At 37.3% G+C, this 26,521-nt stretch overlaps 1 protein-coding gene across 2 annotated transcripts in view; it reads left to right on the top strand.

The window, feature by feature from the left end:
• Hacd4 (3-hydroxyacyl-CoA dehydratase 4) overlaps positions 1 to 26,521 on the top strand; it is a 27,292-nt gene continuing 771 nt past the window's right edge. Inside the window, exons 1-6 of one of the 2 annotated variants that reach the window (XM_013020778.1) lie at positions 1 to 81; positions 1,887 to 1,990; positions 4,062 to 4,189; positions 14,013 to 14,125; positions 18,163 to 18,269; positions 21,714 to 21,839. In XM_013020778.1, coding sequence (XP_012876232.1) covers positions 44 to 81; positions 1,887 to 1,990; positions 4,062 to 4,189; positions 14,013 to 14,125; positions 18,163 to 18,269; positions 21,714 to 21,839 — 616 coding nt within the window. In that variant the 5' untranslated portion in view covers positions 1 to 43. The remainder of the gene's footprint in view (positions 82 to 1,886; positions 1,991 to 4,061; positions 4,190 to 14,012; positions 14,126 to 18,162; positions 18,270 to 21,713; positions 21,840 to 26,521) is intronic. The other variant, XM_013020779.1, reaches the window with a different exon arrangement.

Raw genomic sequence — 26,521 nt, 5'->3', positions numbered from 1 at the left:
CAGCCCCGCGGCGGCCCGGACGCGCCGGAGGTCCCCGCGGCCCATGGGACCCTTGGTGCTGCCCGCCTGGCTGCAGCCCAGGTAGGGCGCTCGTTCCTCTGAGGCCCGAGCGGAAGGGGGCGGGAGCTGAGCCTTCGGGGGTGAAGGGGGGTCGGGATCCCCAAATAACAAGCAGGCACCCCGGGGGTGGGTGGGTGGGGGGCGCGCCGTCCAGCCCTGCGCTCGGCACGCCCTAGAGCTTCTAACAGGTGCGCAGTGCTCTGCTTTTGTCTGTAACCCGAGGAAGAAAGTTCCTGTTCGCCCCTCCGGCCGTCCCCCCACCCCCACCCCAACTATTTTGGGGATGAGGAAGTGGGAAGTGCCTGCGGCTGGTCGGCCACTGCTTCCCCGCGTGCGCGCGCTCTGTCAGTCCCTCCTGCCCGGGCGCGGGGACCCGAGCGCTCCGCGCCGCCCCGGCGCTGTGCGCACGCCTGTGTGCGCCGCCGAGCCTGCAGAGTCCACGACGTGGAGGGACTGTCTCCTCTCGCTGACCCGCGAGCAGTTCATGGAATCTGTTGGGTGACCCTAAGAAGCCTTCTGCTTACCCACCCCGGGGGCGTCTGCTCCACAGCAGAGCTCCCCCACCCCGTGTCACATCACCCACTGGGAGGAGAAGCGTCTTCAGACCCACAGGGCCAACCTGCCATCCTGTGGAAGCTGCGGGGAGCACTTTACACAACGCTTTTTCTGAATTTCTCCAAAACACCGCAGCTGTCACTCTCGTCTTCGTCATCTCCCCAAGCATACTCACTCCGCAACCCATCTTTAACACTCGGCTTGACTTCCCGTTTTAGAGGGGGCGGGGAGCTGGGCGACTCGACTGCTTTCTACGTGCATCTAAGGAGAGGCACTGGGCTTCCCTTGCAAAATGTGAGAGAGAGTAACCCCATCACAGAATGCCAGGTGTGGCCACGCGCTGCGTTATGCACTATTTGGGATCAGGGCTGTCATGACTTCACTCTCATAAATATCAACCACTTCTTTCTCAGCCTTTACACGCAGCAGGCTGAGTTACTGGAACACATATTAAGTTCACTAATCCCTTTGAACCCCTGTTTCCCCTACAAAATAATCAAAACTATCATTTCAGTTAGATGAGCAAGGTTCCCTGCCTTCCCCCTACCCCCCTCCCCCCTCGCCCTCCACTCCTTCCTTGTGGGTATTGGCTGGGCACTGTTGTCAGCGCTAGTGCTCTACCACCTGGTACACAGCTCTACTTCCATCTTTTTTTTTTTTTTTTGGTGGTTAATTGAAGATAAGAGTTGTCCACACTTTGCTGCCCTGCCTGACTTTTAATATTTTTTTGGGGGTGGTCCCGTCCTGGGCCTGAACTCTGGGCCTGGGCGTTGTCCCTCAGCTCTTCAGCTCAAGGCTAGCACTCTACCACTTGAGCCACAGCGCCACTTCCGGCTTTTTTCTTTTTGCTTATGTGGTGCTGAGGAATCGAACCCAGGGCCTCGAGCATGCAAGGCAAGCGCTCTACCACTGAGCCACCTTCCCAGCCCTGCCCTGCCTGACTTTGAACCATGATTTTCAGATCTCAGCCTGTTGAGTAGCTAGGATTAAAAGTGTGAAGTGCTGGCACCTCGCTTAGAGTTTTATTAAAGATGAAAATGGACATTTAAGAAAGAACCATATTTGATTTTATGCAAACAGCATATTCACTTTAGCAGGTAGTGTGTGCTACCTGTTGCTTCAAAATCTGTTTTGGGGAAAACCAAATAAAAGATGATACAGAATCATTTCCTTTTGCTTGCTCATGTCGGCCAGTACAATAAAGGACATATGGACAACATTGAAAGGATAATTATGAAAGAAGTATTTAATGGCATTTTTTGTATTTCCAGGTATAGGAAGAGTGCCTATCTCTTCATCTATTACTTAATCCAGTTCTGTGGGCACTCATGGATATTGACAAATATGACAGTCAGATTCTTTTCATTTGGAAAAGGTAAAACTCCAAAATAAGCTTTGCTTTTCAGTTTTTAATCCTTGATTTCCTCTAGGCTTGCTTCTATTAATTTTAAGTTTTTATAAAGTTTCCTGAATAGTCACAATGCTTCTTAGCTGCCAGAGTTCTCTTTTATTGTAGAGCCAACACTTTTATGGATGGGGGAGAAGGTAGGATAAGGGGGAAAGACGGGGCTTTTCCCTGAGCAAACAGTTTGTTCTGAAAACATAAATGTGTCTATGAGGTTGTGCCATTTCCCTACCCCTTTTTGGTTCTGCACAAACCCCTAGCAAACATGCTGCATTTTGAGGGTATCTGTAATTTCCTGCATTACAGTGTGTGTGTGTGTGTGTGTGTGTGTGTGTGTGCAGAACCCTCTCTCAGGGTTCCAGGGGGTTTTATTCTCCAGATTTAGGGTAACTGCAGCCTACTAGTAAGTGAGTGACAAACTTTACAAGCCCCCAGATTCTGTTCGATGCCCTTACAAAACAATGTATACATGGTACACTTTGTAGATGATTAATTACGTACGTGAAGTTGGCATGGATGGCTTCGGTCATTAGCTTTCCTGTAAAGTAAAAATGCTGTTTCAAATTTTAAAGCATGAATCACTAAATGACTGTCAAAACAACATTCTCTTCTTCTTCTACCCCCACATGAGTAAGTGTCATCACAGTTTACAACTGTTGGGTGACTCAACAATTTGAGCAACTGCTGTTTTCAGCTAAAAACAAACCTAGAAAAAAAAAAAAACACCACGCTATTCTCAGCAGTTCAAACTTCTGTGTCATAAGGAAATTAATCTGCCTTGGAGGTGTCAGAAATTATTTTAGACTTGTCTTTGTTGCTCCAAATTTACAGAGACACTCTTGCATTTGTTAGTAACCTCAAAGATAAAACCTTCGGCTTGAATTTCAACTATGAGCTTGAGAAATTTCTAACAGAGGAAAACAGAGGCAACAGGAAAAGTTCTTTGCAGTTGTAGGGGGAAATGAAAGTCACTATTTCTAGGCTTTGGAAATTAGCTGAGGCAGGGTGGGCATGTTGCGAATCATTTACAATGCATCCCAAGTCAAGAACTGTCTGATGTTGCCTTTCCTTTCCATATGGATTCATATGGAAAAGGGAAACGGAGCATACCTAAGTAAGATTCAGCATATTTTAAGTCAGTACATGACTTAGTAGGTAGTTCAGTAGCAATCTACACCCCTGAGCTTGTGACACTTGTGCTCTGTCAGTACTGTGTAACTGATGGTGCTCTGCAATAGCAGATGCAGGGCATAGATGGAGAGTATGTACTGTGTCTCTTGTCAGGAATCAGCTCTGAGAAGCGCACAGTGGAAACAATATCAGTCTTATAGAACTGCTGAGAAGGAAGCCTTGTGCTTGACCATTTATTGTCACAGGACGATAGCAAGGCTGTGAAGACAGCAAAACCATTCCTAGAAGTTTCTAAATATGGTAGAATTTTATTTCAACATGAAAGTAACAAACACCGTCTTAGAGGAGTATTTTTTTCCTTGGATTTTAGTGTACTTCTAAGGGCAGTATTTCAGTTGCATGTTTTGTACAACATTCCAAAAGTCCTGCTGAAAGGCCCAAGTTTAGTGTTTAACACAAATCCAAAGAGCACTAGCCACATATGCATAAGAACCAAGGAGTAGGTACTTTTAGTACTGGATATCATGCTGTTAGTAATGCCATTTCCATAACACTTCTGTGAAATCATATTTTTTCCTCTTCTTTGTCATTTTCTTGTCAATGGAAAAGTTGTGCACAGAGTGGCTTCTTCAATCTCACCTCTGACCTATTTCCACTTCAAATGGTTTACATTCTGCCTGATTGCTTTAATATGAGAAATGCATTATAATACTATATATTGGGAATACATACTTAAATACATTTAGGCTGCAAAACCTATGTAAGTTTTTACTTCCTTTTGGAAGAAAACCAATTAAATTGTACTACAGTAGAAAATGCTTTTGTACATTCTGTTGCATTCTTAATAATTTAGTAGTTGCCTAGATTTGTGATGTGATCTAGTTTTCACTTTTTACATCTATGTTCATAGATTCAATGGTTGACACTTTTTATGCTATTGGACTTGTCATGAGAATTTGCCAATCCATTTCTGTCTTGGAGTTGCTGCACATATATGTTGGCATTGAATCAGACCATCTACTCCCAAGGTTTCTGCAGGTAGGTTTTGGTCAAATTATCATTATGCTATAATATTATATGTCTTAACTTACAGATTTTCTTGATTTCATGGCATTAAAATACATTCCATGGAAGGATTACTTGATTCTATGACATTGCAATAAGAAGCGCCAACTGGAAATATCTGAGGCAGTGGTGTTTGATGATCTATGCACTGCATTTATCCTATTGCAGAAGGAGATTTCATTCCACTTGCTACCTTCAATTTGTCATCAGGGATTATAAGACTCTAGAAAGACATAAGATTCAGACTAGAGTTTGATTCTTGGCTCTTGTACTGACCTCTGTGGAATATAGACCTCCATAACCAGAGGGCAATTGCTAGAAAAAGGACAGAACATACATCATACCATATTTGGCAAAGGGTAGATGATTTTAAAAAATGAATCCCCCAAAGTTGCTTTTTTCTTCATCTAGAGCATAGAATACGCCTCAGCCATTTCTTGTTCATTCTACCTCTTTGGCTGAATTAAAATAAAAGGGAGAGATCATTTATAGTTATCTAGTGTAGTATCTAAGCATAAAATTGGGGTCACATACAACCAGACTCAATTTCCAGTTTTACCTATACTTTCTGTATGAGTTGAAGCAAGGTGACTAATCATTCAGAAACTGGTAATACCATATGCCCTATGGAGTGGCTGAGGACATGGGTGGGATGAATTCTTGGATTGAGTAGGAATATAGTACATGTACCCACTGATGTTATTCAACACTGCTGTTATTTGTTGCCTCTACCATGCCAGTATTTGCACGTGCACATACGCATGTGTGTGTGTGTGTGTGTGTGTGTGTGTGTGGGTGGGTGTGCATTTGCGTGCATACACTCCAGTCCTGGAACTTGAACTTGGGGCCTGGGTACTGTCCCTCAGCTATTTTGCTTAAGACTGGACTGCTATCATTTGACTCATAGCTTCACTTCTGCCTTTTTGGTGGTTAGTTGGATATTAGAATCTAGTGGACTTTTCTGCCTGGGCTGACTTCAAACCACGATTTTCAGATTTCAGCCTCCTGAATAGCTGGGATATAGGCATCAGCCACCAGTGTTTGGAGACAGTATTCTTTTTTAAAAGGCAGATTGCAAGAAGATTGAAAGTTGTAGAGACTCAATAGAGAACACAGTTTCTTAAGACAAGAAAAAGTTTTAAATGGCATTCTTCTTAAGGGAAAAAAAGGATTAGAGAATTACCTGAACCCATGTTTAAAATCTCCAGGATTAGGAATAAATATCTCATGATCAAAACTTTAGTTATCTCTAAAATAAATTAAAAAAGTAGATAAATTTGACAAATTTGCATTATAAATTTATTAAATTATCATATCTTGAGCACTTACAACAAACATAGTATGTAAACATACAACAGACATTTTTGTGTAATGAGTATTAGCATAGATACTTCTAATAAAATTTGCTTAAAATACCATGAAAGGAGCTGGGCACCGGTGGCACCACATGTATAATCGTAGCTACTCAGGAGGATGAGATCTGAGGATCACAGTTCAAAGCTACCCCAGTAGGAAAGTCTGTAAGACTCTTATCTTTGATAAACTACTCAGAAAAAAACTGGGAAGTAGTGCTGTGGCTCAAGTGGTAGAGCACTAACCTTGGGGACAAAGTCCAGGCCATGAGTTCAAGCCCCAGGACCAGCAGAAGAAAAATCATGAAAGTTTAAAATATTCAAAGAGCAGTAAATCCTAAGGAACCCAGTAAAACTTCAGCATTATAAATACTAAAAATAATTATGGGATATTATTTCCACTAAAAATAATTGTACAAAATGTTTTCATTGTGCTATTACCAACTTGCTTACAATGTACTTCATTCAATTTCACCTGTGTTAATTTTTAAATCACTGGCTCTTTCCCCCATCTTTTGAACAGTTTTTCAAAGGTTTCACTGTGTTACTTTCTCCTTTCTGGCTCTTTTCATCCTCTGATTTCTCCTCCAGAGCATTTTTGTAATCATGTTATATATGTACACACACACACACACACACACACACACACACACACATATATGTATATAATGTAGATTCTGAAGATGAGTGAAAATGTGATATTTTCCTTTCTGAACTTTGCTCATCTTATTTAATATGGTGATTTCCAATTCTATCCATTTATTTTTACAAATGACATTTCATTCTTCTTTATAGATGAATATCCCATTGTGTGCATGTATATTATATAATGATCATTTTGTCATGTATCACCTTTATTATACTGAAATATATTTCTTTCCCATTTTCTTCAGAGGCTTTATTATAAAGATATATTATATTTTGTCCAAGGATTTTATTTTGCCTCTACTGAGAAGATCATTTGATTATTGTTCTTTTTTTCTTCTGTTTATAGTTGTGAATGTAGAATCATCATTTTATCTCTAGAATGAAACCAATTAAATCATGGTGTGTGATCTTGTTTATATGTTGTTGTATTAATTTGAGAATTTTTTGCAATGATGTTCATCAAGAAAATTGGTGTATAATTTTCTCTCATTGTAGTGTCCTTATTTGGTTTATACAGTAAGTTTGGTAGAATTCCTTCCTTTCTATTTATGTGGACTAGTTTGAGAGTGTTGATCTTATGTCTTCTTTTTGAGATCTTGTAGATTTTGACAGAAAAGCTATGAATTAATAGACTTCTGTTTGTAGGGAAGCTCATTGTTATTGCTGCAGTCTCATACCTCTTTATAATTTTAAGTAGTTTATATCCTCTCAAGTCAATTTAGGTCAGTCATATGTGTCTAGAAATTTATTCATCTAGACTTTTCAGTTTTTTCAAATGTAAGTTTTCAAAGTAGTGGCAAATGATATTCAGAATTTCATTGGTATTTGTTCTAAAATCCTCCTTTCTACCTCTAATTAACTTTTCCCTCCTTCTTTTGCTTAGTGTGGCTAAATATTTATCAATCTTATTTATTTTTTTACAGAACCAAGTTAGATTCTTTGTTTTTTTTTATAGTCTCTGTTCCATTGAGTTATTCTCTGAACTTTACTATTTTTTTGCATATGAAGTTAGGCTTTGGCTTGTTCTAATAAGAGCTCAAGGTACATCTTTGGCTTATTGATTTGGATCTCTGTGATTAATATGTGTTCATAAATATAACCATGCTTATATTACTGCCTTTGCTACACTTCAAAACTTCTGGTACATTAGGTTTTCATTTTCATTTGATTCTAGAAATGCCTTATTTCATTGGAAACTTATCAAGCATTTTCCTAGATTCATGTTTTTTGAATATTAGCTGTGATTTTTTTCTAGTTTTATTTGTTGGCTGGTAATATACATATTATCCTATATATTAATATTTGTTAAAGCTTGCTTTATATCCAATATCTACTTTGTATGGGCTACCGAGAAGAATGTATATTTTACAGCTATTTGGTAGAATAGTCTGTAGGAACTGAAGTTTCCGTGTTGAAATCTCAACTGTGCAATTGGGGACCTTCTATTAGGATGAAGATATTGAAATATCAAGGGTAAACTAAAGATCAGGTCAATAAAGTATAATATAGTAATATTGTAGTAGTTATTTAGCTAAGGCCCAGGTGGAATTTTCCTTTAAAAAAAAAAACAGAATAAAAGGAGCAGCATATAATTTGAGAATGAGATTTATTAGTATTTCTGACTTAAAAGGATGATTGTACTTTGAAACAACCAAAATGCATATTGTAAGGTCCACTCTGGAAGTGCAGGCCCCATGCAGATAGCCTCCCCTCTTCCTCTTGGTTAAGTTTCCCCCAGTAACCTCCGTTACCTAGGTAACCAACACACCTGGAGGCAGTTCCTCCCTTGCTGTGAGGTCATATCCTGGACTCCCCACCCCCACCCCAAGCCCCCCATAGGACTTTGGGAGGATCCCAGGCTCTGACGCCACATCAGCATCTAGTGTGGCCACACCTTTCCCACATCTGGCTGCATCTTCTCTCCGCCCCAGCCCTACTTAAACCCAGGAGGGACATTGGCTGCCCCTTCAGCCATCGTCCCCACCATGCATGGACAGCAGCTGAAATAAACTTCTCTTCCTGCCTATTTAATTAACTTTACATATATAATATCACCATCCCATAATACTAATCTCAGAAAACAGAATTAACAAGCCAGGTTAAAAGAAAGTTATATTCTATCAAATGGAATTATTTCACTTGGAGTATGATAACCACCCAAAATGTAACTCATGTTTTCTTCTGGTATATTTTAAGGACTTTTTTGAGGGAGGTATAAATTAGTTAATACTAGTTTCATGATGAGGGAATTTTCAAAATTAAAAGTGGTGTTAATCATTGCATAGTTTAGTTATTGCTAGTTTAATCATATATATTGTTAAAATGCACCCAGTAAGAATAGTCTAAGTTTGGAAGAAAACTAATGAGTACTTGGAATATCCTTAGAAAGTATAGACATATTTTATGGTTTACAAAATTACCTTGGTTTGCTTAATAATAGAAATCATTATGAAACACACACCTCAGTACTTGGAGATTCAGGATAGAGTATTTGCTTAAATTTCTAATGACTTATGGAAATGTGCTTGAAGTTAAATAACCCATCCTGATTTGAAAAAAATATTGTGAATATATATTGACAATTTTTATTCAAAGACTACTACAGTTAATGGGGCACAGATAATTTTTAAATCTTCAGTCTTTCATAGGGATACCAAGAGAGATCATGACATTAGAGAGAACAATTTCCATTCTAATTTAAGGCTGATATGTTATTAGTTTTTGATGTATTTTTTTGCTTCCTCATTAATCTCCTTTACTTCAGGTTTTTTATCTTTCTTATATTGCTTTTATTCATTTATTATCATTTATGGTTCTCTAAATAGAAGTGGTGTTGCAAAATCTTTCAAAATATATCATGTCTAAAGTTTCATTTTCTGTCTCCTTCCTTTGAATTCTGTGGACAATTAGAATTCCTTGACTTTGAGGTGACCCTGAGGCCTCTGCTTTAAAATAATGAAACAAAACTTTCAGGTTGTGTAATCATTTTGGTTTTTCAGTTTCCCCATTTTGAAATGAAGAAATATAGCTAGAAGAGCAGCTGAATTACTTACACCATAATCACAGCCGACTGCAAGCTGTATCTTGAAAAATGGATAGTGTCCAGATGCTTTCAGGAGGCCAAAATCATGTCCACACAATTGCAATGTTATTTTGATATTACCTAGAGGAGATGGCTAAGCTATTTTTTTGAGACTAGTCTTCCAAAATAACAAGATAAATAATTCCAACTTTCAGTAAGAATGGATTAGCTAGTTACATGCAATGAATATCACATATAGCAACACGAGTGTTGTAAAAATAGGTATTTGTGCATTGTTGTGTGCATTATCAAATGTTTTACATCCACAACTTTGACACCAAGAAAAATACCATGAATTTTTAAAATTAGGCACAACTGCTTAAACAATAAAGGAAGAAACAAACAAATATAGAACAATACTCCTTTAACATTAAGTAGATAATTGTTCTTTTACACTTATGGGAGTAAGACAAAATTATTACACAAATGGTTAATTGTAGATTTCTATCCCTGGAGGTAATTACATGCTAATTACATTATGTAAATAAATATAATAATCTCTGGGTATTGTAAAGTTTCTAAATGAGGAAGTTAAAAAACCATCTAAAATATATGTATTTAAAAATAACATAAATCAAAACTAAGTATCTTTTTAACCCTCTTCACCCAAATCATTTGTTTTTATTACCTTAATAAAAGATGTTAAATGGGGAAACTCGTTTATTTTAATCGATTTGTTTTCTTACAAAATGGTAATTCCTAGAAAATGGAAATATTACTGTTTCTGAAATATTGATTTTTGAATAGCTTTGTTCAGACTTCATATGTTCAGAAGCCTACAGAAGAAATTTTTAAAAAAATTCATATAAGGGGGCTGGGAAGGTGGCTCATGCTTGCCTTGCATGCCTGAGGTCCTGGGTTCAATTCCTCAGCACCACATAAGCAAAAAAAGAAAAAAAGCCGGAAGTGGCACTGTGGCTCAAGTGGTAGAGCACTAGCCTTGAGCTGAAGAGCTGAGAGACAGGGCCCAGGCCCAGAGTTCAGGCCCCATGACCGGACCCCCCCAAAAAATTCATTTAAGATATTTAGGATGTTTCACTTCCAGGAGAGAGAAAAGAAGCTAAAACTAATGTTGTTCCATATCAGATTGAAACACTCTGTAGGCAACTCTTAGAATACTCCATCTGGAGTATAGTTTATGCCATCTTTTGAGAAGTGCTTCCAATGCAAAGATCCTGTTTATAACTGAATTAAAATGGCTCAACTCCACCTCCTCCTTCAGTATCACCACAAATGCTGCTGCATATGTATTAATTTATACATCTATAAAGATTTTTAAACCTATAAATCAAAATACTAAAAATTATTACCTCTAAATAATTGTGTCCACAAAATTCCATTTACAAGATAAATTTCATGAGCCATTTTCTATTTATCAATATCGGTATCACCTCCTATTCTGATGAGGAGAAAGAGATACCTGCCAACTAAAAATCACTGCAAAGATTTCACAGTAACAACTCTTAAAGGAACAAATATGAAGGACTTCCCAAAGGAGTGTGTTGTATACCAGTTTAAGAAAATAGCTAGGCATCACTTTAATTTGCATTATTTTATTTCTGGAAGTCCTTTAGGTTGAACTTGGGGCCTTACACTGGGGAGCAAGTGCTTATTTTCATTCCTGGACTAAATCTCCTGATTTTCCATAAAACCACATACATTTTTCTGCTAAAATTTGGGTTGAAAATAGACTTGTATCTTTGAGAAAAAAAATGATTAGTGTAGAATTGTAATATTCTCCAAATTTTGAAGGTTCTTGAGAATAAAAATTGTGCATATAATTCACTCTAGGTAAAATTTTTAGACATTTTCCCCCATTTTTGCATTTGATGTATACAGTTCTTGAGTTTAGAATTCCTACATTTAATATAAAAGTATTTTTATTTTATAGTGACTGTACATATCATCACCATATTTATTCTGTTACACTAAATATTATAAGACCATTCACTAGTAAAAGTCATATTCTTATATAATTTGTTAAAATGACAAACAGCTTAGCTTTTCCAAATGTAAAGCTTTAAATGATCGATAAAATTATTGTGAAAATAAAATTTAGAAGTCTTTTCATCAAAATTTATTTTGTGTTTAGAATTTTAGAGAGGCTCTTGTTTTAAGGTCTTAATTTTTAAAGAGAAGATCTGCTAAAGAATAGACTGACTGTCAGCTGGGCATGGTGGCACACGTCTGTCTTCCTAGCTACTCAAGAAGCTGAGATTTGAGGATGGTGGTTCAAAGCCAGCCTAGGCACGAAAGTCTGTGAGACTCTTATCTCCAATAAACCACCAAAAAACTGGAAGTGGCACTGTGGCTCAAATGGTAGAGCACTAGCCTTAAGCTGAAGAGCTGAGGGATAGCACCCAGGCCCAGAGTTCAGGACCCAAGACCGACCAAAAAAAAAGAAAAAAGAAAGAAAAAAGAATAGACTGTCATTTTGATGTTAGGTTTGGCTTAGTTCACAAAGTAACAAAGGTGAAAAAGTCTTAATGAATAAAGGATTTAGAATCATTGCTTTAAAGGTTGATTCTATTCATGGAAGAAGGTCACTTTTACTTACTAAAATGAATGCTTTTGTGAAAGGCACTTAAGGAGTAACAGCACCTTCTCTTCAGGGTATTTATGGAGAAGCAATAAAGTGGTGTATGCTTGGACATCAGCAGAAAGCAAGCAATAGATATTGACTTTTATCTATCTATACCTGTTTCCTTGTTGAATTGCCACTGAATGGTCAAGTCAGTTAAATAACTTTTGTATAGCTAATCAATAAGGTTGACATTTGATAGGCAGGAGCCTTCATACATATGTGAGAAAGTGTACTGTTTGGGGCATGGCAATTGATAATTTCTGTACAACTAGGATTCCATCATCAACATGCCACAGACCCTCGGTTACTGACTTTCATCAGAGTGAGTTTCATCATGCTCTATTAGATTTTTCCCCCTCTGTCCTCATCATTTAAAAGGTATCCTTTAAATGTTCTCCCTGTTTTCCAGAAAACGAGAATTAGGATACATGTCTACCAATAGTTTGGACACACCAGTTGAATTCTCTGGTTTCCAAATTCCTTATTTGTCTGGAAAGGATCCTACAAATCATTTTATTAAGAGCTGTCTTAGCCAGGTACCAGTGGCTGATGCTTGTAATCCTAGTCACTCAAAAGGCTGGGATCGGAAGATGGTGGTTCAAAGCCAGCCTGGGCAGGAAAGTCCATGAGACTCTTGTCTCCAATTCAACACCAAAAAGCCTGAAATGGAGCTGCTGTGGCTTGTTTGGTAGAAGTCCTTATGTAAATATCATTAAGATCTGTCAAGAACTGACCAAAGAAAAACAGCTCTGTAGATAGAGTCTGTAAAATTGACTAAGGTTTGAATCATGTCTTGATTCCCCTTAGCCGTGCAAGGGCCCTTTTGACTCACCTCTGTAGTCACGAGCATGCTTGATATAGCTTTTACACATGCATTTCTAGTCATGTGGTCCACTGTTGGCAAATCTTGGATTTTTCAACACACATAGACTAGGATTTTGTCATAGATTATCCCAGCATTTTCTTCTTAATCAGCTTTAAAAATGAAGACACTGTTGAAAACTTCATAGAAATTCCTTTATATTTTTCTTTACCACTAGTGTGTACCTTCAATTTCAAGTACGTTTTTATCATTGAGAACAAACTAAAATACCCTATTAAATACACAAAATTATAGACTATTTTCTATATGAAACTGTACTTTACGATGCTAATAACTGAAGCTAAGCCAAAAACATGTGAATTATGAATGATTTATAGATGCTATTGACTTAGAACATAGTGCATATATTCCAAGAATGTGTTAAAATCTTTTCATTTTCCACTAGCTTATGAGGATGAAGATCATATTACTCCCTTGGATGGGGGAAGCTATAATGACCTATTGGATAAAATTGAAATTTCCTGGCCTGTCTTTCAAAACCCTTTACATTCCAGTCCAAATACTACAACTTCAGGCTCCAGGCTTCTCTGTAGCCTCCACTCCAACCTCTCAGTGGCTCTTATTCCACTTCAAGGGGTCTGCATTTTCAGACCTCTGCCTCTGCTCAGGCTCAGGCAAAAGGGATGTTCTTTCTGATATCCAGTCTACTTGCCAAACTCCCATTCCATATTTCAAGATTCAAGTGAAGTGTTGCTTATCTTCATAAATCTCTCTGCATTCTGTCATCAGGGATCACACATTTCTTCTTTTACCTATGTTCCCATTCCTAGTATATACTCTACTATTTATGATTATTAATTACTTTACCCATCACTGATAACCTTTCTGGAGCGACAGCCATGATTTTACTATAGATTTTATTATTATTTATTTTATAGTGACTGTACATATCATCACCATGTTTTTCTCATTTGAGTTACACTAAATACCTAACATCAATAACACTCAAATACAAGCTTGCCAACAGAAACAGAAACATTTGTATGTTTCAAAAAGGAAATATCCTGACTTAGATAAAACATGTTACCATTTTATTTGTTATATAATTTGTAAAGTACAAAAAAAACAGAAAGGAAATTAAATTCACTCATAACCAAGTTCCTTGAGGGATAGTTATTGCTAACAATTTAATGTATTTATTTCCAGCAAAAGACTAGGTTAGAAAGAGGTCTGCCTTTTTTTTTTTTAATTACAGAATTACCTACATGGCCTAACAGCTTATCTTAACTTTGTTGTTTCTTTGTTAGCTCACAGAGAGAATAATTGTCCTTTTTGGGGTGATCACCAGTCAAGAGGAAATTCAAGAGAAATATGTGGTGTGTGTTTTATTCATCTTTTGGAATCTGTTGGATATGGTTAGGTAAGAAAGCAAAAATAATCTCTTAAAACAAGTCCAAATTGCAATGAAACCAGTAATAGATGCTTGCATTTGGTTCCTCTGAATGAAACTCAAAAACATAACCTCTTTTCAAATTATTTTATCTTGATATGGAAATGGATTTTTAGTGCTTTTTTTAATAGTCATATCAAAGATAATGAAAACCTACCATGGTTTTACAAGAGCAAATCAGTGCCTTCAGGTTTCCAGCACAAGGCTTGGCATAATACCAACTTGGAATAACCCTCACAGCTGCTTGCTAATGAAAGGCATTCCTTACCATTGCTCGACTGCACATTATTTTAATAAGCAAAGCAGGACTTTTATTGTATCATTGTCAGGATTTACAAAGTTGGTTTCTGTGAGTTCCAGAATATTTTAAACATAAGACTTATGTCTAGGAGTTTGGGGGGGTGTACTTCACATCCATTTTAGTATGCAGTCTCAGTGGGTTCAATAATTAAAAAGCCTTTTTGTGGTCCCCATGGGAATTCTTGCTATAGCTAGTACTTTGCAGTGACATGTGCCTGGTCTCTACCAGCAATGGTGTGAGACAGGCCTCCTACTCACACCTTGCATTGCAGAAGTGTCCCTACTGCTACTTGGGCTTTCACAAATAAGCACTGTCTCCCCTACCAGAAAAATCTGGATGTGAATAGGTCACCAAAGTCCTCTATTTTTAAAAGTAAGGTTGTGTCAATTCTGTATTTATTGCATTCTTAATAACTTGGCTGGGTTAAACATGTCTAAATAATGAGTTAATCCCTAGAGAGAATTATAATGAAATTTTTGCTAAATTAAAACGACTATAATTCTTTTTTACATGTAACTTAGTAGTTATTTCTCATTTTAAAAATAGTTTTGTGGACAAAGAGCAAACTTCATGGATTCTTATAGCCCCTGGCTTCCTATTTACAAGACACGGGAGCCTCATTGGGGACCAAAGCTTTCCAATATACTAGAATGTAGGTCTGCCTGATGTTTCTGGTATTGATTCAGTCTCAGATAAACTCAAAAGACTCAGTAGAGAACAAATGATATTTGCTTTGAAAATGGTAAGCAAAGTATCATGGGATTATGTTTAGGTGTAAAGTACTTACTTGCTAAATGATTTAGACAAATCACAGCCTGTTTAAAATACTACAGTTTTGAGCTGGGTGCTGGTGGCTCATATCTGTAATCCTAGTTACTCAGGAGGCTGAGATCTGAGGATTGTGGTTTAAAGCCAGCCCAGGAAGCAAAGTCTATGAGATTCTTATCTCAAGTTAACCACCAGAAAATCAGAAGTAGCACTGTGGCTCAAGTAGTGGAGTGCTAGCCTTGAGCTGAAGAACCCAGGGACAGCGCCTAAGCCCAGAGTTCAAGCCCTATGACTGACAAAAAGAAAAAAGAAAAATACAACAGTGTTATTGATATAATTTACATTTTAAAATATAAAATTTGTAAGGTTTTATATATTCAGAGAAGAACCATTACCTGTTTTTGTCACCCTTAAAAGAAACTGCATACCCATTAGCAGCCACTCAGCATTTCCTTCCTTCCCCCAACTCCTGCTGCCAAACATATGGTGTCTGTACAGATTTTTACCATTTTGGAATATTTCAAATAAATGGGATCATCTGATATGTGATCTTTCATGACTGGTTCTTTTACTCGGCATATATTTTCAAGGTTTGTTCAGTGTTGTAGCGTGTTTTAGTATTTCATTTGTGACTGAATAATATTTTATTGTATTGCTGTAACACTTTGTTCCTCAGCTGATGGATAGTTATTTATACCCCTGGTGATAGGACTATGGTTATGGAACTCCATGCAGAAGCTTTTTGTATGTACATGTATTTTCATTTCTTTTATACCTAGGATTAAAATTCTTGGGCTCCTGTTTTTCAAATTATTTTTCTTCTGTACAATGGGAGGTGCAATTATCTTCTCAACCCTTCTCTAGAATTACTGGAAAAAAATAGAAAATAGAATTTCCTTAACCCATCAGAGGCATCTGTGAAAAGCTGATAATATGACAGTAATCAAAATGATTCTTTTCTCCTAAGATAAGGAACAAGGCAAAGATGTTTATTCTTTTTATTTCTACTCAGTATTATACTGGAAATGCATATAGGCATCCAGATTGTGACAAAAGAAGTAAAACTCTCTACCAGCAAGCAAAATGATTTTATACTTAAAAAAATAAATATTCTACAACTTTAATGAGGTTGTAGAATACAAGATCACTTTTAAAAAATCAGTTGTATTTCTATACATTTGCAAAGAACTATCTAAAAGGAAATTAAGAAAATAATTGTTTATTATCACACCCCAAGAACAATATACTTAGAAATATTTTGACCCAAAGATGTGAATGACTTCTATAATAGAAATTATAAAACATAAAATAGTTAAAGATCCTAACAAATGTAAAGATTTCCCACACTGATTGAGAAGTTAGTATTATTAAGGTGATAATACTCTGAAATTGAACTATAGATTTAGTGAAATGCCTATTAGAATCCCAGCTGGCTTCCATGAAGAAACTGAAAACTCACATCGAAACTCAAGGTACTAGGAACAGTCAGAACAATCTTGGTAAGACTGTTAGAGGACTCATACTTCTCAATTACAAAACTTCCTACAAGGGCTGGGATGTAGCTCAGTGGCAAAGCGCTTGCCTAGCAAGTGCAACGTCCTGGGTTCGATCCCCAGTACCAAAAAAGACAAAAAAAATACAGTTAAAAAAAACCCCAAACAAAACTTCCTACAAAAGCAATAATAATCATGAGTGTGGATCATAATTTAACTAATAGTCCAAAGATAAACATTTATTTGGACATTTACTTTTGAGAAAATAATAGCTGCAAATTTTTATGGCTTTGGATTAGGTAATATATTCTTAGCCACGATACCAAAACCACAAGCACTAAAAGAAACGTAGCTAAATTAGACTTCATCTAAAGTATCTTTCAACATATGTGAAAAAGCTCTTACTCTCTTTTGTCTTTCTAATAAAAGGAGAGAGAAAAACAAGATCATTTTTACTTAAGTTAGTAAAAATGAAAAAGTTAGCTAATTCACCACATATATAATATGCAGTTAGTATATATTATATTCAGTGGTACACCCATATAGTAACAGTTTTGGAAGAACACATAAGGAACTGGCATTGACCCCTGTCTCTGAGGAGTAGAATTAGGTTGTTAGATTTACTTTTCTCCAGGCATCTTTTCAAGATTTGAGTAGTTGTTGTCTTGTTTTACTATGTGAACATATTGTCCATACACAGCGTTCTCAAAGTACAGTTTGCAGCCATGGTGTCAGTCTCACTTGGAGCGTATTAGTAATAAAAATTCTCAGCACAGCATCAAGCTCACTGAATCAACCTTCTGGGGGTGAGAGTTCCCAAAGTTAAAGCGATTTGTGCTGTAACAAGCTATCTGTGTGATTCTGATGTGCTCAGCCTAAGGACTCTGTCCTACTCAAATAAGACATAGATACTTTGTCTACCACTTTGTACTGGTCGACATAAAGCTACCTACTAACCCCATCCCACCTTCCAAAGTCAGTTCTTCTAATTAATCACACAAATTGGTACAACTACAGCTAAAAAAGGGATGGCAAGAAAGAATTTAGAAGTCATATTTCTAGAAATTCATTGCTAAAATATTGATAAGTAGGTTTGTCTTTCAAAAAGAAACTTAGCTATTGCTGCATAAAATGTGCTTGGCTTCTTAATGAAATGCAAGTCACTAAGGGAACTTGTAAGGACAATCTTTTGGGAGCAGGTCAGAGTTACAATTTTGCTCTGTTCAGTTGTATAATCATCTATGATTCACCTCATGGGATAAGCCAGAGAGTGACGTGGTTTCCTCTGTGCAACAATTTTACCTCTTCTCTTGCTTAGCTTATATGAAATAAAGCATGTAACTCACGCATTTCCAGATTTACTTTTATATAGTAATATGTTTTTGTCTTTTCCTATTTCTCAGACATCCAAAGCAAACGTTTATAAATGTCCTATCTCCTTCCAGGTACACTTACAGCATGTTATCAGTCATAGGAACATCTTATGCTGTCTTGACATGGCTCAGTCAAACACTGTGGATGCCAATTTACCCTCTGTGTGTTCTTGCTGAAGGTAAGAATGCTGTGTCATATTCCTGACTGACAAAAGCCATTTAGTTATAATAAGCCGTTAATGTTTTTTGATGATTAAACGGCTACTTTTTTCACTTACTATATCTTTCCTGGCCTATTTCCTCTTGCTGCAAATAAGGAAAGCATTGAAAAGCAAAGTTGAAAAGGAAAGCAGTTCTGCACAATAGACAAAATATTAGATAAGAAATGAGGATATCAGAATTCTGATGCTTGACTTCATTAATTTATGAATTTTGGGTAACTTCATATCTGAGTCTGTTTACTCACCAAAGAGGGATTTAATATTTAGAGATTCTATGTTTTTATTAAAATGCATAGAAACTTGGTTCTGTCTGGCTAGGATCTCCTTCTCACTTACCATCTCCTATGCTTCCTACCTCTACCAAATGATAAATTAGATCAACTCTGATTTGTCACTTTCAGAGGGAGGAAGCTTTCTCTGACTTCTCAAAAAAATTAATTCTGTCTGGAACAGCATCATGGATTACTGTTTTATAAGTCCTATCTCAACTGTAACTAGACACATGTATGATTTTTTTGGTTATGTCCATTTTCATGACTAGATTTTAAGCTTTATGAGGGTATAAGAGTATGTTTCTTTACTTCTTTCCTTTCTCTTATACATCAGTACATATGCTCAATAAAACCCAGATGCCTTACTGACTGTGATATGAAGTAGGCTAATTACCTCTTAAGTAGAAATCTAGGGCTTAAAATTAAGTAATTGAAATCATTACTTTCAAAGGACTTGATGATTCATGGAGAATACATGCTTCCTTCTGGAGTGGCTTTAGCAGAACATAGGTAACTTGGTAGAAGTCATAATTAAAGATTTTGAAATGTAAGTCACAGAATAATAAAAAGCATGCTAGTATAACTGAGGGATACATAAGGAAACATATAAATGATGTTAGCATTGCCAATAATCATAAAATACATAAAGATGCATATAAAATAAAACCAAATGTGTTCTATCTACTAACAACCAGAGAAAAGGAGCTTAATTTACAATAAATCGTGTTAGACAGAATTTTAAATTTTATTTTATTTTCAAAATAATTATTCAATTTGGGGGCAGGATAACCTAGGAAACCTAGAGAATAACCTTCTGAAAACAAAAAGAAATTGTTCATTCTTTTATTTTTTTTATTGTGAAAATACTGTACAGAGAGGTTACAATTATATGGGCAACATGAGTACATTTCTTATCAAGCATTGTAGCCTCCTCCTTTGTTTCCCCTTCTAATCCCTTCCCATCCTCCCCCCAGAAATTGTTCATTCTTTAAAAATGAAATTGCTTACTCAATAAAACATGTATAAATTTTATACCATTGTATCATATGAAAATATGACAATGTATAAAGGAAAATGTGTTGGCAAATGATACAAATTCAGTTAGAATTTATTGATGAAGACATTTTTGCGATCTATTATACTACATAATAATGTATTACATATGCTATACTAACTAGTAAATAAGGTGTAGTTCAAAATAGCTAACAGAGTAACTTTCAAATGTCTCACTACAAAAAAGTAAGAGATGTGTTGGGAGCCAGTGCTCATGTATCAGGAGAGTCACAGCTTGAGGTTGGCCTTGGCAAAAAGCTCATCTGAACAGAAAAGGCATAGTGGTTCACTTTGCATTCCAACTATGGCACAAAGAGTAAAATAGAAGTATTTTGGCCCAGGTGGTCCAGGCAAAAGTGGGACTTTTATCTTAACAATAAACAAGGCAGGAGAGATGAAGGTATAGCTCCAGAGAGCTAGCCTTGTAAGTGTAAGCTCTGGGTTCAGACCCCAGTACCACCTCCCTCCCCCAAAAAAGTTTTGTGAAGAAATGTTAGTTTAATTATTGTGCATCATTGTATATAAATATTCAAACTTCACATTGTGCCCCATAAATGTATACATTATGGTTTGTTGATTAAAATTGTACTTATAAATTTTATAAAGATTATATAAAGGAATGGGTAAAATTAGTACTGATTCCCTTCCTAAAAACAATGTTGAAAAAGTACAAAGGAGACCTTTCTGTTCTTGTTATTTCATTATTCTAAACTTCTATCTAGTAAAGTATGGGTTTGTATGGTTTTCATATTTATATTTCATTTATTAAGTTCATAAATTCATTCTTATTACAAAGTAAAGTATATACAGAGACTTTCTAGCCTGCATGACATGACAAAATGTCAATATTTCTGGGTGATAGAATATGAGTAGTTTTTATTTGACCTTTTATTTCTATTACTTAAAGTGTCTCAGAGCATAAAAATATGGAGTTAAGAAAACCCACTTAATGCATGTGTGTGTTGGGGGGCAGTCTTGGGGATTGAATTTAAGGTTTGGGTGCTGTTCCTGAGGGTTTTTTTTGGTCAAGGATATAACTATCATTGGAACCACAGCTCCATTTCTTGCTTTTTGGTTGTTCATTGGAGATGACAGTCTCATAGATTTTCTTGCCTGGGATGGCTTCAAACTGTGATCCTCAGATTTCAGCCTACTGAGTAGCTAGAATTATAGGCATTATAGAATTATAGAGTCATTGGTGCCCAGCTTCCACTTAACTTTTGATAACTCCAATAATAACATTTCATTTAAATAACTGTTTTCCATTGGACAAATGTATGACTAAAATAAAGTTCATATAAGTCACCAAAATCAACAAATTAACTCGTAAAATGTTAGAGACTTAGGTGCAGCCCTTATTAATCTTAGATGTCAGGTTTTGCCTAGTGGCACTCATACCCAGCCAGGTTCTAACAGTTTTAGAACTGATTTGTAATAATTTTAGACTCACAATAAATTATAAAACAGTAATCATTCTTCTGTATCATTTACCCAAATTATCCTAAAAATAACTTTGAGGAAATGCCACCAAAGAAATCTTTCTGTCTGACATGAAGTCATGGAGTCGCTGAGCATTTTTGTTTTGTACTTCTGGAGCTAAGGAAGAGGAAGAGTTTCCAAGGCTAGTTAGGTTGAGAAAATGTTGACCAATACTGGTGTTTCTTCTTTGCAGAATTTGGAATGTATAATGTGATGAACTGTAAGAGAAGAACATATGCAGCATTTTCCATATTTTTTGCTTGTTACCACTGTTTGTGGCGAAGGGGGTTGTGTGTGGCAAAGGGGACAGATGTATTTCGGTTATCATTTTAAGAAGCAATGTAAAGTCTTTCCATGTCAGCATGATAATGTATACCAAGGACAAAAATTCAGTCAGTCACACTGCTGGAAAAGCATCACCAACTTAGTCATTTAGCAGATTTCGAGGTCAAAAAAGCAGCTTTCACTAAAGGATTCAGCAATCATCACAAACCTGTCATTGTCAACCTCAAAATATTCTTCATTATGGAAATAGGTCTATACCTCCTTGTGACAAGTTAAGGAGAGAGTCCTTATGATACTTTCTTTCTTTAAACAGCATTTGCCATCTATCAGTCACTACCATATTTTGAGTCATTCAGCACTTACTCTGCCAAGCTGCCCTTTGACTTATCCATCTACTTCCCATATGTGCTGAAGCTGTATCTCATGATGCTCTTCATAGGTGAGTGGTTGGCTTGTTTTTACATTGTTCCTATTCTTTGGGTCCATACTGCCATCTACCTTGATAAGACAGGTTGGTAAACCTTGGGAAAGAAAAAAAGAAAGCCTGACACGATGACTAGACTGTGCCATTAAAGCACCTGGAAGTTCTAATGTTTTTTGCCCACTATTACAAGATCAAATATATCACTATTTTAAAGTAAGAATGAGAACAGTTTTACTAGCAGAAAAATAACTGTATTATGTATGAAATACAGAGATCTTAACCCTAGACACTGCTATGGACAGACAAAAAAAATGTCAAATTGAATAGGAATGGCTATTTCTGTGTTTTTGTGTTTTGTTTCCTGTTTGGCCTCTTATGCTAGTACCTCCTAGCAGGCAAATAGAGTAGGGCTAAAGAATCAATTAAAACTGTATGAAGCTGAATGCTAGTGATTGATACTTATAATGCTAGCTATTCAGGAGGCTGAGAGCTAAAGGATCGCAGTTGGAAGCCATCTGTGGCAGAAAAGTCTGTGAGATTCTTATCTCTAAAATAACCAGTAAGAAGCCGGGCTGGAATGGCTCGAGTGATAGAGCACCAGCTGAGTGAGCAGGCTGAGTACACATGAAGACCTCATGTGTACAAATCCCAGTACTCCTCCCTCCCTGTCACAAAAACTAGTGGAATGAAAATTTATAGTTTGGTGGGTTGCTCCTCTACCAAGAAAACCCAGGCAGGTGTATAGCTGCATTTTTAAGTGTGTATGTGTGTGTGTGTGAATACCGGAAATCAGCAGAGAGAAACGGGAACCTTGGAATGCTCAGAGACCCAGGACAACAGAATAGGAAACAAAATATTCAGGTACTTGGCACCCAGGCTTCATAGCTGAAGGGGAGGAAGAGTCTCCATTTATAGGGTAAAAGTCAAAGAGAGTCACAGCAAATTCTGTCAGTGTACATGCAGACAGTCCTCACCACTGAGTGATTCAGTCTTTACAGGCTTGAAGTCCATTTGGACAAGTAATCCGAAGTCTCACCTTGCTTTGGAAAGGATGTTACAATCACCTCTCAGTAAACCCCTTGGAGTGCTTAAAGTCAGGAGCCACATAGAGAAGGCCTGTTTTCTGAATACAGTCTGAGCTAGTGATCAGAAGCCCCTTCATATTCTTGTCTCTGGGACCTCACAGACATTCTAGTGCACTGGCCTACCAGAGGGCCGCCTAACAAACCAAACAGAATTGAGAGTGGGGGAAGGCAGTAGGGTGATTCGGATCAAACCTGTTAGGTTTTGTCTTCTGGGATGAGGATGCTGGCTCATTCCAAGAAGATTCATGTAAGTGCCAGGAAAGAGTAATCAACTCTATTGTTTCTACCATCTCTCCCCACAGGGTTATGCATGGCTGCCTGCCATTAACAGGGTAAGGAAAGAATTAGGTGGTTCCACTGATGCTTTGCCCAGACAGACGAGTAGGGGCAGCTTTCAGCAATTCTGGGGGCTTCAGTTGCTACTCTAGCCTCCAAGAAATTCCAGAGAAAACTACCAGACGCTAGGCACATGCTGTTCTCACTAGCTCCAACAAGCCTATCAGCTAAGGAGTCAAGAAAGAGAAAAACCTTGGCCCTTACCCCTGGTGTGTGAACAGTCAAGGAAGACTACAGGAGGATTTTGCCTGTATCTACCATTACTCACCTCTACTTGCTCCCTGATGGGCATTACAAATGAAAGAACAACATTGGCTGTTGCCTACTCTATCCTCAAGTGCACAAGGCTAATAGGGTGCAGTATAAGTAACCTGCCACTGGACAGGCACTCCCAGTAGCACCAAAGGGTCACCCCAATTCCTGCTGTTTCTACTGCTTTCTGCTCCACACTTCATCTGACCATGCACTACTGTAAGGACCAGATTTGAGTGCCATAGTGGGGATGCCGTGGTTTCTGGTACTGCCTCTCCCCATGAAGCACCTGGGTCCATACCACTATCTGGATGGAGGAAAAGTACTTTAGGCTCTTTTTTTTTTTTTTTGGTCGGTTGTAGGGCTTGAATTCTGGGCCTGGGTGCTGTCCCTGAGCTCTTCAGCTCAAGGCGAGCACCCTACCTCTTGAGCTATAGCACCACTTCTGGTTTTCTGGTGCTTAATTGGAAATAAGAGCCTAATGGACTCTTCTGCCTCAGCTGGCTTTGAACCGTGATCCTCAGATCTCAGTCTCCTGATTAGCTAGGATTACAACAGGTGTGAGCCATTGGTGCCTGGCTTTCAGGCTCCTTATGACTACTGCTGCAGCCAGTGCTGGAGACCCTTCACATGATGCAGCTACCATCAACCTACCCTGAAGAAATCCCCATCACTTGACAGAGGCCAACACATCCACTGGAGGCATGCAATGTGTAGCCTAACACACCTGCCTAAATTGCTAACGTGTCCCTCCCAACTCTTACATGGCCTTCAGAGACAATGGTTCTCTTAAATTCTGACAAGGTATACATTGTGCTCATACTCATAAATCAGAGCTAAAGAAGCTAAAGAGAACATATAGTACGTATCCAGTTGGAAAAAAAAGTTAACGTCACAGAGCAAACTTTGGCAAGACACATTTACAGGAGAAAGTTTCTTACTATGAAGATCATTCCATAAATGTAGAAGAGATAGTCATATCCATGAGGTAGATAATAATAACACAAGTAATATAGGAACACGAGAAAATAAGGAAAAAAGGAAAAAAAGGAAAGTAGTATGACATGTTTAAAGGATCACAACTCTCTAGCATCAATTTCTAGTGAATGAAAAATCATTCAGAAGAATGATTTTTAAAATCTCAGAAATCTAAGAGAATATAGATAACTGAAATTAGAAAGACAATGCAGAAAATAAAAATCTAAAAAAGAAAAGATTTTGAAAATGAACCAAACAGAAATTGTGGATATCAACAGCTCAATAATTTAAATAAAATTTAATCTGAAAGCCTCAACAACAGACTAGATGAAGTAGAAGAAAGAATATCTAAGTCAAAAGATGGGTCTGTTGAAACTTCCCATTCAGACAGAATAAGACAAGACAGAATAAAGAACGCATGCAAAATCTTTGGGAATTGTTAAAACATTTTCATCAGTGAACTATCAGAAGGCAAGGAACTTAAAAATACACACACACACACACAAAACAGAAGTACAGAAAATCCATGATTTTTTTTCTTTTCTTTTGCTGGTTGGGAGGCTTGCATTTGGCATGGGGGCACTGCTCCTGAGTGTTTGTGCTCAAGGCTAATTAATGCTCTACCACTTGAGCCACAGCATCACCTCTGTTCCCTGATTTTAGGAATGGCATAGACATCTATATACACAAGGTTTATAGAACCTCCAAAAGATAAATCTTCATAATAATATATTAAAGTCACACTGTTAAAAGTACAGGACAAAGAAATAATTTTAAAATACTCCAAGAGAAAATCCTAAGTCATATATAAGGGCCACTTCACCTGACTAAGAGCAGATTTCTCAGAAGAAACCAGTGTCCATTCACATCACTCTTATTCGATACAGTATCAGTAGCTGCACACAGAAAAATTAGACAAGACAAAGAAATAAAGGGGTGGACCATATCCCCCTTGTTCCATCCTTACCCGTCAACTATCATCCTTCACAAAATCACTAGGATTTATGATTCTACTTGAAGGTAAAATTCAGGTAACTTAGCTGGGCACTGGTGGCTCATGCCTGTAATCCTAGCTACTCAGGAGGCTGAGATCTGAGGATTGTGGTTCAAAGCCAGCCGGGGAAGGAAAGTCCATGAGACTCTTATCTCCAATTAAAAAAACAAACAAACAAACACTACAAAACCGGAAGTGGCGCTGTGGCTCAAGCAATTGAGTGCTGGCCTTGAGCTGAAGAGCGCAGGGACAGGGCCCAAGCCCAGAGTTCAAGCCCCAGGCTGACCAAAAAAAAAAAAAATTCAGGTAACCTTTCATTTTAAGTTTCCACATGTAAGAGAGATCATACAATATGCTGTATGTACACATGGACATAGCACATTGAATCCTACAATATGTGTAATTAATACATATTAACAAAAATTAAAAAGTAAGAAGAATGCATCCACAGAAAACCTAAAATTAAAGAGTAAAGCTATGTTGGCAAAGATAAAAAAATTTAAGCCAAGCACAGTGACTCATGGTTATAATTCCAACTGCTTGGTAGATGAATATAACAGAATTGTGGTTCAAGGCTAGCCCCCGCAAAAAGTGAACAAGACCTTATCTCAAACAACAAGCTTGAGTATGGTGGTTCACCCTGTAATTCTAGGTATGTGGGAGGCAGAGGTAGAAGGATCATGGCCTGAAAAGAATGATACTCTATCTGAAAAATAAAGTAAAAAGGATCAGGAAGAATGGCTCAAGTGGAAGAACACTTGCCTAGCAAAGACAAAGTCCTGAATTTAAACTGAAGTACTATAAAATGTTTAATTAAATGTTCTGTGTAGGATAATTTTAAAATATTACATTTGAAAAAATGTAAATAGATGATTTTCTAATAAATTGGTGGAAAGACCTCTATAATTTAATTTTATTCCTGCTCTCACCTTCACAAATCCTCAAGATAATGATAATCTCTAAAATGCAACAGATTTCAAACATAAGAACAACACATATGAGAAGTACAAGTTGTCATGTCGAAAACCAGCTTTACAACGTTGGTGCGGGGG

This window comes from Dipodomys ordii, unplaced genomic scaffold (assembly GCF_000151885.1).
Source record: "Dipodomys ordii isolate 6190 unplaced genomic scaffold, Dord_2.0 Scaffold53, whole genome shotgun sequence".
Lineage (NCBI taxonomy): Eukaryota > Metazoa > Chordata > Mammalia > Rodentia > Heteromyidae > Dipodomys > Dipodomys ordii.
This window is presented reverse-complemented; position numbering and strand designations above follow the sequence as displayed.